Source organism: Antechinus flavipes, chromosome 3, assembly GCF_016432865.1.
Source record: "Antechinus flavipes isolate AdamAnt ecotype Samford, QLD, Australia chromosome 3, AdamAnt_v2, whole genome shotgun sequence".
NCBI classification, from domain to species: domain Eukaryota; kingdom Metazoa; phylum Chordata; class Mammalia; order Dasyuromorphia; family Dasyuridae; genus Antechinus; species Antechinus flavipes.
The window spans coordinates 244,239,106-244,252,683 of record NC_067400.1 but is presented as its reverse complement, the minus strand read 5'-3'; the positions used below and the strand labels follow the sequence as shown (position 1 = coordinate 244,252,683).

Here is a 13,578-nt window from a genome sequence, read left to right as displayed (position 1 = left end):
CTTACACCTTATACCTTGCTACCTTTTCTTTGATCCAGCAACACTGATCTTGCTCTTTCTCAAACAACACCCTTGATAATCCATGTCTCAGATGGGGTAATTTGTCTCTCATATCTGGAATGCTCTCCCTCCTGACATCTGCCTACTGCCTTCCCTAATTTCTTTCAAGTCCTAACTAAAATTCAATTTCTATAAAAAACATTTTCCATGTCCTCTTAATTCTAGTGCCTTCCTTCTTTTAATTATTTCCTATTCATCTTGTTTGTACATTTTATTTGCTTGATATCACCCCTTTTAAATTATGAGCTTCTTGAGAGCAGAGACTGGCTTCTGTCTGTTTTTGTATGCCCAGTATTAAGCAGAATGCCTGACACATAATAAGCACTTTCTCTATTAGAGTGGGGAATATTTTGGCAAGCACACATCTCCATGTTTTATGCTTCATACATCAAATTCATACTTGAGGAAATTAACAAAGCCAAATATAATTTTAAGAAAAATATATAAGGTAACATAATAATTGGAAGTGCGAAATAGATTATAACTTAGGAGTTCTACTCTATCAGGGTTTGTCAATAAAACACTAATTTCTTTATATTTCCATGCATGAAGTAATATAATTAAATTTTTAATATATCACTGCCACTTCTGTAAGATGGGACTTACTTGTTTCTACAACATCCAACCTCTGGAAGTTCTCCAAAATCTCCCCATTCAGTATTTTGGGTAAAAAGTCTCGTAACTGCATCACTTCTGTTGTTAACCGTTCTAAGTCTCTCTTTCTGACTTGAACAAATTCTTCCTTAGGATCTACCTATTAAAAGATAAAGTAGGGAATTTCTAATTAAAGTGTCAGGGTGAATAAGAGCAGAACAGTATTAATCCAATGTATATAATACTCAAGAAAAGATAAAACAAAAGAACATCAATTTGAATAATGATTAAGAAATAAACTATAAGTAAGTACCACCCTGTATTAGCATAAATGAACATTTAGAAGTCTGCTGGCACTAAAAAGCAGAGCATATAAGTCAGATAAGGCAAACATAGCAGTGAAAGACTCCCAACTCCCACAGCCTCAGAATGTTCCAATTCGAAGTCCCCAAAAAGGAGAAACTAGAAGATCTTGGAAAGCCCTAGGCAGAGCATGAACAATCCAGACTCCTGGATCAGAAGCCCCATCAAACAGACATGGGAGATAGAAGAGCAACAAACCTTTACAAAGAAGGTGATTAATCTGCTTATTCTGGTGGTTCACAAAATTTATATGTACTTATCCAAGTTACCACTGAAAGCCTAGGAGAGGCTTTGAAGCATTGTGTATCATGAGGCTATTAGTGAGCTTAGTATTTGCAATTTTCTGGGCACAGCAAACACCAATAGAAGGTCCAGCAATTAAAAATGAGACAATACCAATGTAGAGGAAACAGGGACCCATACAATAGCAATCAGAACTAGCCCTGACAAAAAGCCCCATTTGGAAAAGTAAAGCTAGAAATATAAGATGCCTATGACAAAGATATTTTATAGATCCAGTGACATCCAAGACATGTCAATAGGAAGAAAGTAACGTAGAAATTACCAAGAAGAGCCTCAGATAAATTTACAATTTAGTCACAAGTTCTATTAGAATTTCTAGAAGAGATGAAATGATAAATAAGAGTATATCATAAATTAAATTAGAAAGAAATAATTTAGAGGAAAAAACAGTTTAATATAGGAAATATATATTATTAAATATAATGATATAAACACGAAAAATATTTAAAATACTAATAAAAATAACAGCATGAATTGGGCATAAAGGATATAGTCTTCTTATATTTAATATTTTTTTCCCTAAATGGGGGGAAGGGGGGAGAGAGAATCATGAATGGAGAAAATGAATTGCAAAAATAAGGAAGGAAAGAAGGAAGGAAGGAAGGAAGGAAGGAAGGAAGGAAGGAAGGAAGGAAGGAAGGAAGGAAGGAAGGAAGGAAAGAAGGAAGGAAAGTTAGAAGGTAAGAAAGAAATGGAGAGATGGAGGGAGGTAGAAAAGGAAGGAGGAGAAAGAAAAAGGAGGAAAGAAGGGGGAAAGGAAAGGATAAAAGAAGAAAAAGAGGGACATATGTAGAAAAGGAGGGAAGAAGAGGAGGAAGAGAAAGAAAGAAAGAAGGAAGGTGGGAGGAAGAAAAGAAGAAAGAAAGGAAGGGGAAAAGAGAGGGAAAAGGGTAGGGAAGGGAGGAGGGAGGAAGGGAAGAAAAATACAAATGTGGATAGCATGCTTCATATGAATCCTGTGGAAATATAATTGGATCTTTGTGTTGATGAGAGTTCCTAAATCTTTCCAAATTGTTTTGTCTTTCCAATATTTTTGGTATTATATAAATTGTTCTCACTTCCCTTTGCATCTGTTCATACAAATCATCTTAGGCTTTTCTGAAATCCCCTTCATTATTTCTCACAAAACAGTAGTATTCTATAACATTTGTATGCTATAATTTGTTGAGCTATTCAATCAATTAGCAAACATTTAAGTGCCTACTATGTGACAAACACTAAGCACTGGGTATATAAAAAGATAATCCATGCCCTCAAAGAACCTACAATCTAACGGGGGAGATAACATGCAAACAAATTTATACAAAGTAAACTACATACAGAATAAATGGAAAATGATTAACAGAGTAAATGTTGGGCAAGGCCTAAAGTAAAAGATGGGATTTTATTTGACATTCAAAGGAAGCCAGAGAGGTCAATAGAACAGAAAAGGAAGAGCATTCCAGGAATGGGAAACAGATAAAGAAAATGACCAGAGTCAAGAGATGGAAGTGTAAGAAATTGTTAAAGAAAGAAATGGAGTGTCTTGCTTGTGGAACAGCATTTTTTCATTTTTCTTTTTTGGTCAATTTAGCCAGTCTGATGTATGGTATGGTATCTGAGTTGTTTTAATTAGCATTTTTTTGTTGTTGTTGCTCTTGTTCAGTAGTTTTCAATCATTTCCAACTCATGACCCCTTTTGGAATTTTCTTGGCAAAGAAACTTAAATAGTTTGTCATTTCCTTCTCCAGTTCATTTTATAGATAAAGCAATTAAAGCAAAGAGGTTAAGTTACTTGCTTACAGTCACATAGCTATTAAATGTCTGAGGCCAGATCTGCAATCAAGATGAGCCTTTCTTTCTCTAGACCCAGCACCCTATTCACTGTGCCATCTAGTTGAAAATAATCCCGCTTTATTTCTGGATACATATGACTCAGTATGTGGTCACAAATGACTAATTAACTAGTTGCCTTAATGGTGTGGTGGAGGAGTCAGAATACTCCCTATTCTTTATTGTTACTTTCAGAATTTTCCTTCCACCACCTTCCCCCAGAAACCTGTTTTTTTTTTGTTTGTTTGTTTGTTTTTTTGAGGTCTTTGCTATCTTAATTCTTAACCCAATCCTAATCACTGCATCTATTATATCTACTCCTAGGACATTCTTCTTCTCTCAATGAATACAATGACTAGCTTATAGTCTTTCTCTTCATGAAGTCTATTTTAATACCAGAGAATTTCAGCATACATACTGATGATCCTTCAACTACATTTAATTCCTAAATGTAATTAAATGCTATGACCTAACCATTCCATTCCATCTCAGCTTCACATAGGGAATAGTACTGATCTCAATCTCTACTTCTCTGTGTATGAATTCTAAAATTCCTCTATCCAATTATAATCTTTTATCATTGCATCTTTTCCTGTTTTTTACAATACCTATGATTGTGATCCTATATTCTCAACTCCTCTCAGTTCTTTTTCCAGGCCATCACCCCACGAAATTATGTATTTTTCTTCCTTCCCTATCTCGACCCATGATGAGCCAAATTAACTTTACACTATCCTTTGTTTGTAAATTTCTGGTCCTCTTGCTTTATCCCTGATGATCAGGGATCATCAACAACCTTGTGTTGCTCCTTTGTTACTATTATTGTATTGCTGAACATTGTTAGAGAAAATAATGAGACTGTATTGATTCAATCCACTACAAATTTGTTACCTAATTTCTACTGAATCCTCACTATAGTGAGGAAATCCTTCTACTTTTCTCTGATCTATTCACGAACTCATTCTACAGATGTTTTTCAGATCTTTTATTTTTATATATAAGGCTCCCACAACAATTCTTCTTTCCATAGATTTCACCTTATACTTTACAGAAAAAAGCTGGGCCTAAGAGCACTTCCTTCAACCCTTTTCCTCATCTCAAATCACTCAAAACACCATTCTCCATTATCTTTTCCTTCACTCTGATTCCATTGAAGTGGCCCTTTTTGTCAAGTCATATCCTTCCCTCTATATACACCGCATCATTTCAGCTATGTCTGACTCTTCATGACTCCATTTAAGGCTTTCTTGACACAGACACTAGAATAGTTTGCCATTTCTTTTTCTAACTCATTTTACAGTTGAGCAAAGTAAAATAAACAGAATTAAAGTAACTTGCCCAAAGTCACACAGCTAGCATATGAGGCCAGATTTGAATTCATGAAGAGGAATGATCCTGAATCTAGGCCCAGGACTCCATCCACTGTCCAACTATTTCTCTAATTATTAGTAATTTAAAGTATTTTTCATGTGGCTATTGATACCTAGGATTTCTTCCCCTTTCTTCCTCTATCCTTTGATCATTTATCAATTGGAGAATGTTTCTTAATTCTTTTAAAAGTGAATCAATTCCCTATATTGTAGCAGCCCTGTTTGTAGTGGCTAGAAACTGGAAAATGAATGGATGCCCATCAATTGGAGAATGGCTGGGTAAATTGTGGTATATGAATGTTATGGAATATTATTGTTCTGTAAGAAATGACCAGCAGGATGAATACAGAGAGGACTGGCGAGACTTACATGAACTGATGCTAAGTGAAATGAGCAGAACCAGGAGATCATTATACACTTCGACAACGATATTGTATGAGGACATATTTTGATGGAAGTGGATTTCTTTGACAAAGAGACCTGAGTTTCAATTGATAAATGACGGACAAAAGCAGCTACACCCAAAGAAAGAACACTGGGAAACAAATGTGAACTATCTGCATTTTTGTTTTTCTTCACGGGTTCTTTATACCTTCTGAATCCAATTCTCCCTATGCAACAAGAGAACTGTTCGGTTCTGCAAACATATATTGTATCTAGGATATACTGCAACATATCCAACATATAAAGGACTGCTTGCCATCTAGGGGAGGGGGTGGAGGGAGGGAGGGAAAAAAAAAATCGGAACAGAAACGAGTGTCAATATAAAGTAATTATTAAATAAAAATTAAAAAAAAAAAAGAAATAAGATCTTTCTTAGAGAAACTTGTCACAGATTCTATTTCCTATTTCTACTCTAATTTTAACTGATTTTATTTATGCAAAAATATTTTAATTTTAGATAATTAAATTTTTCCATTTTACTTTCCATAAATCTGCTTCTTATTCAGTCAAGAATTCTTTTTCTATCCATAGATCTGATAGGTAATCTCTTCCACATTCCTTTAATTAGGTTATAATGGCCCCCTTTATATCTAAATCATGTATATATTTAGAGCATATCTTGGTAAAAATTAAGTGTTTAACTATACCTAGCATCTTTTGGATTGTTTTCCACTTTTCCCAAGAGATTTAATTTTTTTTCCCCAATAGTTAATAGTTGACCTATTAGATAGAATCTTTGGGTTTATCAAACACAGAGTTCATTTGCTTCTGTATAATGTGTATCCAATTTGTAGTTTGTCTTTCATTTTTTATATAATTCTAATATAGATCCTTCATTCATTCAGGTTTGGTTTTATTGTTTTGGGTTTTGTTTTGTTTTTTTTTTTTTGCAAGGCAATTGGGGCTAAGTGACTTGCCCAGGGTCACACAGCTGGTTAAGTATTAATTATCTGAGGCCATTTTTAAACTAGGTCTTCCTTTAAAGCTGTGGTCTAGCCACTGTGCCATCTAGCTGCCCCTTATATGTTAATATAGATACTATTCTGGTCCTAATATAAACTCATCCTGGTTATAGTATATGGTCTTTGTGACATATTGCTGTGATTTCCTTGTCAAATAAAATTTTTTGCATCAAAATTAATTAGGAAAATTTGTAACTTTATGTTTTAACACTCCCTAGTTTGGGTATCAAAAACATATTTGTGTCATAGAAGGAATTTGATAGGGTCCCTCTTTATCAATTTTTTTTCCCAAAAAGTTCATGTAGTATTTGAATTTTTCTTTTAATGTTTGGAAGAATTTGCCATAAATCCATCGTTTTTATTTTGTTTTGGTTTTTCCTTTGGGAGTTCATTTATGGCTTGTTCAATTTCTATGCTATTTCTTGTTCTATTATTCTGAATAATTTATATTTTCCCACGCATTTAGATTGTCAATTCTATTAGCACATAGTTGAGCAAAAATAGTCATAAAAATTGATTTTATTTCTTCATTAGCTGTGAATTTATTTTCATTTTTGATAATGGCAAATTTTTTTATACAGGTAATTTGGCTTTCTTTCTCTTCTAAATCTTCAATCTGTATCAACTCACCCAATCTTTACAAATATTCCTAAAAGCATCCTTATCTTTAAAAAAAAAAAAACAAACACCTCATTTGATCCCTTCATTCCCACTAAACATTGTCTTATAATTCTTCTCCTTTTTATGAAAAAAAATATCTCTAATAAATGCTTCCATTTTCTCTTTTCTAAATACTACATTCTGGCTTCTTATCTCATCAATCAACTGAAACTCTTCTCTCCAAAGATATGTTCCCCAAATTGTAAAGTCTTTTTCTGTCTTCATCTTTCTTAATTTCTCTTTTAACTATCAAACACCCTCTTTTGATGATACCTTCTCCTAACTGTCTACTTCTCAGGTAGCATTACTTAACTGTCCTCTAGAGCGAACTCACTCACTACCCCAACAGGGGTAATTCCTGTGTCGTCTTGTATTGTCTTTCTATACTGTACCACTTAGTGACCTCATCAGTTCTCAAGAGTTCAATGATGAGTTCCACATGGATGATACATGAATCAAAGAACAATGAAGATAAAAGATCTTCTGGGGCTTAGTTGATTCAGGTTACAAAAGCTTTTTTTTTTTTTTTTTTTTTTTTTTTAGGTTTATTTTTATCCTACAGGTAATAAAGCAACCACCGGAGTTGATTGAAAGGGAGAGTTACATGATCAAATTCATGCTTAAAGAAAAGCCACACTGTGTGACCCTGGGCAAATCACTTAACCCCAATTGCTTCAGCAAAAAAAAAGAAAGAAAGAAAAGAAAAAGAAAAGCCATGTGGAGTTGTGAGTTGTGTCCATATATTCTGGAGTTGTGAGAGACTAATTAGTGATCATTATGATAATTAGGTAAAAAGTGATGAGGAGCTGAAATAAGGTGGTAACTCTTGAATTAGAAGCAGTTAGAATTGAGAGACATTGGGGAGGCAGAAACTGTGCAACTGATTTTGATGCAATTTTGACACAGATTTTGATAAAGTTAAAACATAAGCAAGGGAACTATGCAGCAATTTCACTTAAATGCCACATAATGTTAAGTGTTTCTACCTCTGAGCGTACTGAAATTTCAGTTAGCATTTCTTGACCTCAGACATCTTTCTGACTTGGAATCATCCTACTTATCTAGCTAACTATGAACAATTTTTCTCTAAATTCCTTCAAGTAAATCCAAATAATCACAGCCCTTACTCTTAGAAAAGATTAAAAGATACTAACAAAGGCCAATGTTTTTGGTCAATTCAGGAAAAATGATAATAAAAAGCAAAATTAACAGAAATAGTTGTGAATTAGCTAAGAAATTTAGTAAATGGGTATATATTCCAGAACACACATAGAAATTATAACACTTGAGCCACTAATTCTACATTACAAGCACTGTTCACAATTCAGACATTTTCTTTTGCTGAATACAAAAATAATGTATTAAAAAACGACAATGATGACGGCTTATAGAAGAGATCATAAGAAATACTATTTGTGTGTATTCTTAAATAATTTAATATTATTTTACAGACACTACATTGATGACTTTTTTCATCATTATAAATAACATAACTGTAAGTTAAATTAGATCAATCAAATTGCACATGAAATTAATTATAAATATATTTTTAAAGTATTTAGGCCATCTTGCAAGTATTTTTCCCACTTAGACACTGTTATCATTCAGTTGTTTTCAGTCATGTCTGACTTTTCATGATCCTATATGGGATTTTCTTGGCAAAAATAATGGGATGGTTTGCCATTTTCTTCTCCAGCTCATTTTACATATGATAAAACTGAGGCAAACAGGATAAAACTTAGATTTGAATAACTTGTTTTTCACCTGTTTTCCAAATACAGAAAAAGAAAAAGCTTAATATTATTTATTTCAATATCATTTGGTGATTTTTAATAGTATTTTATTTTTCCAGACACATGCAAAGATAGCTTTTAATATCCACATTCGCAAAACCAGATTTTTCCTCCCTCCTCCCCCCTTTCTTCCCCAGGATGGCAAACAATCTTATATAAGTTAAATGTGTGTAATTCTTCTAAACATATTTCCATATTCATCACGCTGAACAAAAAAATAAAACACCAGATCAAAAGGTGAAAAACAAGCAAACATACATCATTATTATCAACAATAACAACAAAAGGTGAAAATACCATGCTTTGATCCACATTCAAGCTTATAGTTCTCTGGATATGGATGGCTCTCTCCATTACAAGACTATTTGGAATTGCCTTGAATCACCTCATTGTTGAAAAGAACCAAGTCCATCACAGTTGATCATCACATAATCTTGCTATTACTGTGTACAATATTTTCTTGGTTCTGCTCACTTAACTGGACTATTAATTTTTTCAAGGAGTATAAACTTTCTAATTAGACTGGGCTGCTGGGCCCTGCTCCCCAACTCCCTGCAGTGCATGCTGCTGTCTGAATCAAACTTGATACTTACTTAGAACAAAAAATGTGTATCATTTATTCTGATTGTATGGTTTCCTTTAACAGTTTTTGAATGTGAAAAATACTCATTCAGATTTTCCCAAATATATTTTTTCTTCTATTCCTAAGGGATAAGATTTCTAATTCTACTCTTTGTATCTTATTCTACCATAGGTATTTTGGTATAAGTTTAAAAAAAGTCAAGAATGATAGTCAGCTCTATAATATGTGCCTATGTGGGTGCAGTTAAAAGTGAACACTGAAATCTCAACAATGTATTCTCCCTATGGACAAACCAAATAAACTGGAAAAATATAAAAAAGAATGTACATTTTTCTCTATAAAGATTATCCATAACAGAAGATTTTGCAAGGGTCAATGCTGAAAAATTGCCCATACTTATATCTTGCAAATAAAAAGATTATCCATGGTCCAAATATAGTTCAATAATTTTTTTTCTAAGAAGTGAAATGTTTCCCATATTTCTTATTACTGTGCATATTCCTTCCTCTTTGCATTTTTCTGGGTATATGATTTTAAGAAACTCATATATGATGATAAAATGAGCATAAAAACTATATATGATTTTTTGGTATAATATTTAAAATGATGAGCAAGTTATTGGGAGAAAAAACACATTTTAAATAAACATTTGAAGGTATTAAAAATCACTAATAATGAAAGAAATACATATGAAAGTAACAACTGAGATATTTCACTGAGAACCATCAGACTGACAAAAAAAGATTTTAAAATTCAATGTCGGCAGAGCTGTGGAAAAAATGCTGGTGAAGCTATAAAACCACTTTTGAAAAGCAGTAAAAATGTTCAGACCCTTTCTGCCTCAGAGATTTTACTATTAGATTTTATACCCTAAAAACTTATAAATAAATATATAAGAAGACCTACATCTATTAAAGTATTCGGAGCAGCATTAATTGTAATAGCAAAAAGCTATAAATAAACTGTGAATCCAATAATTTGGGAATGGGTGAAAATTTTGGGAGATAGTTTGAGGATACTGATTCCAATTCTGAAAAAAGTTCTGCTGTAGGTAAAACGTTATCAAACAATAATCGCATGCTACAGAGATAGAGATATATATATAAGGGAGATCAGGTGCTTCATGTCCTTGATATGCTAATTTTATGGTTTAGAGGTAAAGTTGAGAAGTGGTCTGATTCTGACTTTGTGAGCAAATTCAGGACCCATAGTTCTCTGGGCAGAGCTGGGGGTAGGAAGTAGGGACCTTCCTTCCAAAGATATTTTTAAGCCTGAAACATCACTGGGTTAAGTATCAGACACCCAATTTTGTTCTGGGCCTGTATTAACTTTTAGCCCCTTATTATTGTTTTTTGTTAGTTTCAGAAATCCTGTTATCACAGACCAACAAGCTGTTATCTGGCAGCCAGCAATATTTGTGGCCTTAGCATCCTGGTCATACAGAGTAAACTGAAGCAGAATAGCCTAGGGGAAAGAAACATCAGCTCCAACTATATCACACCCAAGGCCAGCTGGTCCCAATGTCATGGCTACATCCTCCTCAGCATGTTATTTTCCCAATAAAATAAAAAAAAAAAAGTCCCAATGAATCTCACCAGATATATGTATATAATTTATGTAACATATCATCATATATTATGCAATATTTATGGCTCACCCACAACAGAGTGAACTTTAGTAGACCTCACATATTCCCTATTATCTATGTACCATTTTGTCCAAAAAGCAGTTTGTGGCATTGAGCATCAAGTACTAGTGAATAGAGTGGGTGACACAAAGAATCACATTGACATAATATGAAGGGAATCAAGGAAGTCATTTACCATATGGTCCAACAATACCTGAAAAAAAAATCCTATTATAAACATGTATGACAAAAAGTCATACAGCTTGTTTGAAGACTTTCTAAAAGTAAATTATACCACCTTATCACACTTTTAAAAAACAGTCCCTTGTGGCTTTTTTCAATAATGAGATGATTGATACCAGTTCCAATGATGTTGTAAGGAAAAGAGCCATCTACACCCAGAGAGAAGACTATGGGGACTGAATGTGGATAACAACATAGCATTTTCACTCTTTTTATTGTTGTTTGATTGCATTTTGTTTTCTTTCTCATTTTTTCCCCGTTTGATCCGATTTTTGTTGTGTAGCAAGATAATAGTATAAATATGTGTGTATAGGATTTAACATATATTTTTAACATATTTAACATATATTGGATTACTTGCCATCTAAGGGTTAGAGAAAGGGGGGAAATTAGGAACACAATGTTTTGCAAGGGTGGATGTAGAAAAATTATAACTGAGTATGTTTTGAAAATAAAAAGCTTTAATAAAAAAATTAAAAACCTAATTTGCTTCTTTGGAACTTCTACCAGTCTAGGGGCTCTGCCCTCCCAAACTCTGCCCTCTAGAACCAAACTGAAAAAAAATCTAACCCTTCTTCTACATAACAACCTTTCAAATACTTGGATTATCATGTCTTCCTTGAATCCTCTTCTTTAAATATCCCAAATTCTTTCAACAGCTTGTCATATGGCATGGACTCAAAGTTCTTTAGTATTGCATTGCCTTCTTCTGAGTACACTTCAGTATATCAAGAGCCTTTTAAATTTCAGTACTCAAAAGTGAAGATAAAGCTCCAGATAAATCTCCCCAGGGCAGAATACAGTGGGATTGTTATTACTGTTCATTTCTGCCCAACTCTTGGTGACCCCATTTGGGATTTTTTTGGCAAAGATAGTAGAGAGTTTTACCATTTCCTTCTCCAATTCAATTTATAGATGAGGAAACTGAGGTAAACAGTGATAAGTAATATGCTCAAAGTCACACTGACAAGTTAGTGTCTGAAGCCAGATTTGAACTAAGGAAAATGAATCTTCTTAGCTACAAGCCCAGCCCTCTATTCACTTTGCTACCTAGTGGGATTTATCAACTCTTTAGTCCTAGGTTTCTATTTAAGTAGCACAAGCTTTTTTTTTTTTTTTTTTTTTTTTTTAAGCTCTGAGGGCTGCTACATACTATTGCTAACTCCTATTAGACTTAAAAGTCCAGACCTTTTTTCCAGGCTTAGATACTGAAAACGATGCCTCTTCCATCTTGTACTTGTGAAGTTGGTTTCCTATACCCATCCTATTGAATTTTATTTTATTGGTTTCTATTCTCTTACTCTAACCTGTCAAGACCTTTTTTTGGATACTATTCTTCCCAGCTTTATACCATCTGTAAATTTGACAAGAATATCGTATTATTATCCTAGTCACTGATTAAAAATTAATAGCAGAGGGCTAAAGACAGATCCCTAAAATACACCACTAAAGGACTCCTTACAAATGAGTCCAGCCATCCCCCAAGTTTTTAATTCATTTAATTATACTATCAGCTACTATGTATTTCACCATTCCACCATATAATAGTATAAAATACTTGATCAGCTTTGCTAAAATACTCTATGTAAATGAACTTTATAGAATTCTCCTCACCTCCCAGTTCAGTAACCCTGACAAAAAAAGAATAGCCTAGTCTTAATAAACCCTCTCTGTAAACGCTTCCCTTTCTAAATGTTCAACAACCATTCTTTTAATGAACTTCCCATCTCATCACCCCGATGATAAAAAAAAAAAAAATAACACCCCATACTCATGGGGTTTGGCATGGATGCATAGTTTCTTTAAGTGTTCTCTGATACAAAAGTCCCACGAATATGTCCGTACGAGACCCACAGTTGGCCTCTCATCCACTGAGTCTCCAAAACCATAATTTATATAAACGCATCAAGTTGGATTCCAACTCCCACCAGTGTGCATCATTCAAGTAATGTTATAAACTATGTTGCCTCGAAGAACAAACACTATTCTCTTATTTGTATTATGCCTGAAAACAACAGGGAAGATGAAAAGGGGGTTCAAAAAGCATAAAAATATGCGAGCCGCCCAGAACAGTCCTTACCCCATCTCTCATTTTAAAGACTAAAAAGATGGTTGTTAGCCCGGTCTCTTCCCCTCCCCTCAAACTAGGAAGTCAGTTTTGCTGAGGTAACCCAAAACTAACGAGGAAGGCTTCTCCCAAGGTGTCCAGCCCGGCCGCCCGAGGTCCCCTCCCGGCAGCTTCGGGGAATCCCGAGAACCTCCGCCCCATCCCCCACCCCCATACTCATATACACACGCCGGGAAGGCGGATGGAGGGCCGCGAGAGCTGGGCTCTCTGGCCGTCTCCTAGGACACGGAATAACAAACAGCTGCTAGGCTCTGGAAAAGAAAGGGAAAGATGGGAGCCTCCTGGCCTCCTAACTGACCCGGTAGGCATCCTCCCCGCCCGCCGTAAGGCCCGTAACGTCCCCCATCGCCGCCAGTGGCCTCTGGTGTTTGCGCCTGCGCAGCAGCGTCACGTGAGGTTCCTCTACCTTGAATGAGTCGAGGAGTTGAGGCTGGGAGGGGCTGCTTGGTGGAAGGGCGATAGATAGCACAGGTGCTATGCAGTTTAGAGAAGTTGTTCATGAAAAAAGGGCCCTCTCCACCCTCTCTAATTTCAGTGCTTTGTAAGGTTCTGATTGATATGCTGGAGAAGTAGACAGCCCGGTGTAAAGGACGTAGTGTGGGTCTAAAGGCAGGAAAAGCTTAGTTTGAATCATGT

The 13,578-nt window shown here is 34.7% G+C and overlaps 1 protein-coding gene across 1 annotated transcript in view; it reads right to left on the bottom strand.

Moving 5' to 3' along the window:
* HSF2BP (heat shock transcription factor 2 binding protein) overlaps positions 1-13,313 on the bottom strand; it is an 86,450-nt gene extending 73,137 nt beyond the window's left edge. Inside the window, exons 1-2 of the mRNA XM_051984800.1 lie at positions 13,241-13,313; positions 667-814 (exon numbers count right to left, since the gene is read on the bottom strand). Coding sequence (XP_051840760.1) covers positions 667-814; positions 13,241-13,288 — 196 coding nt within the window. The 5' untranslated portion in view covers positions 13,289-13,313. The remainder of the gene's footprint in view (positions 1-666; positions 815-13,240) is intronic.
* Positions 13,314-13,578: the final 265 nt, after the last annotated feature.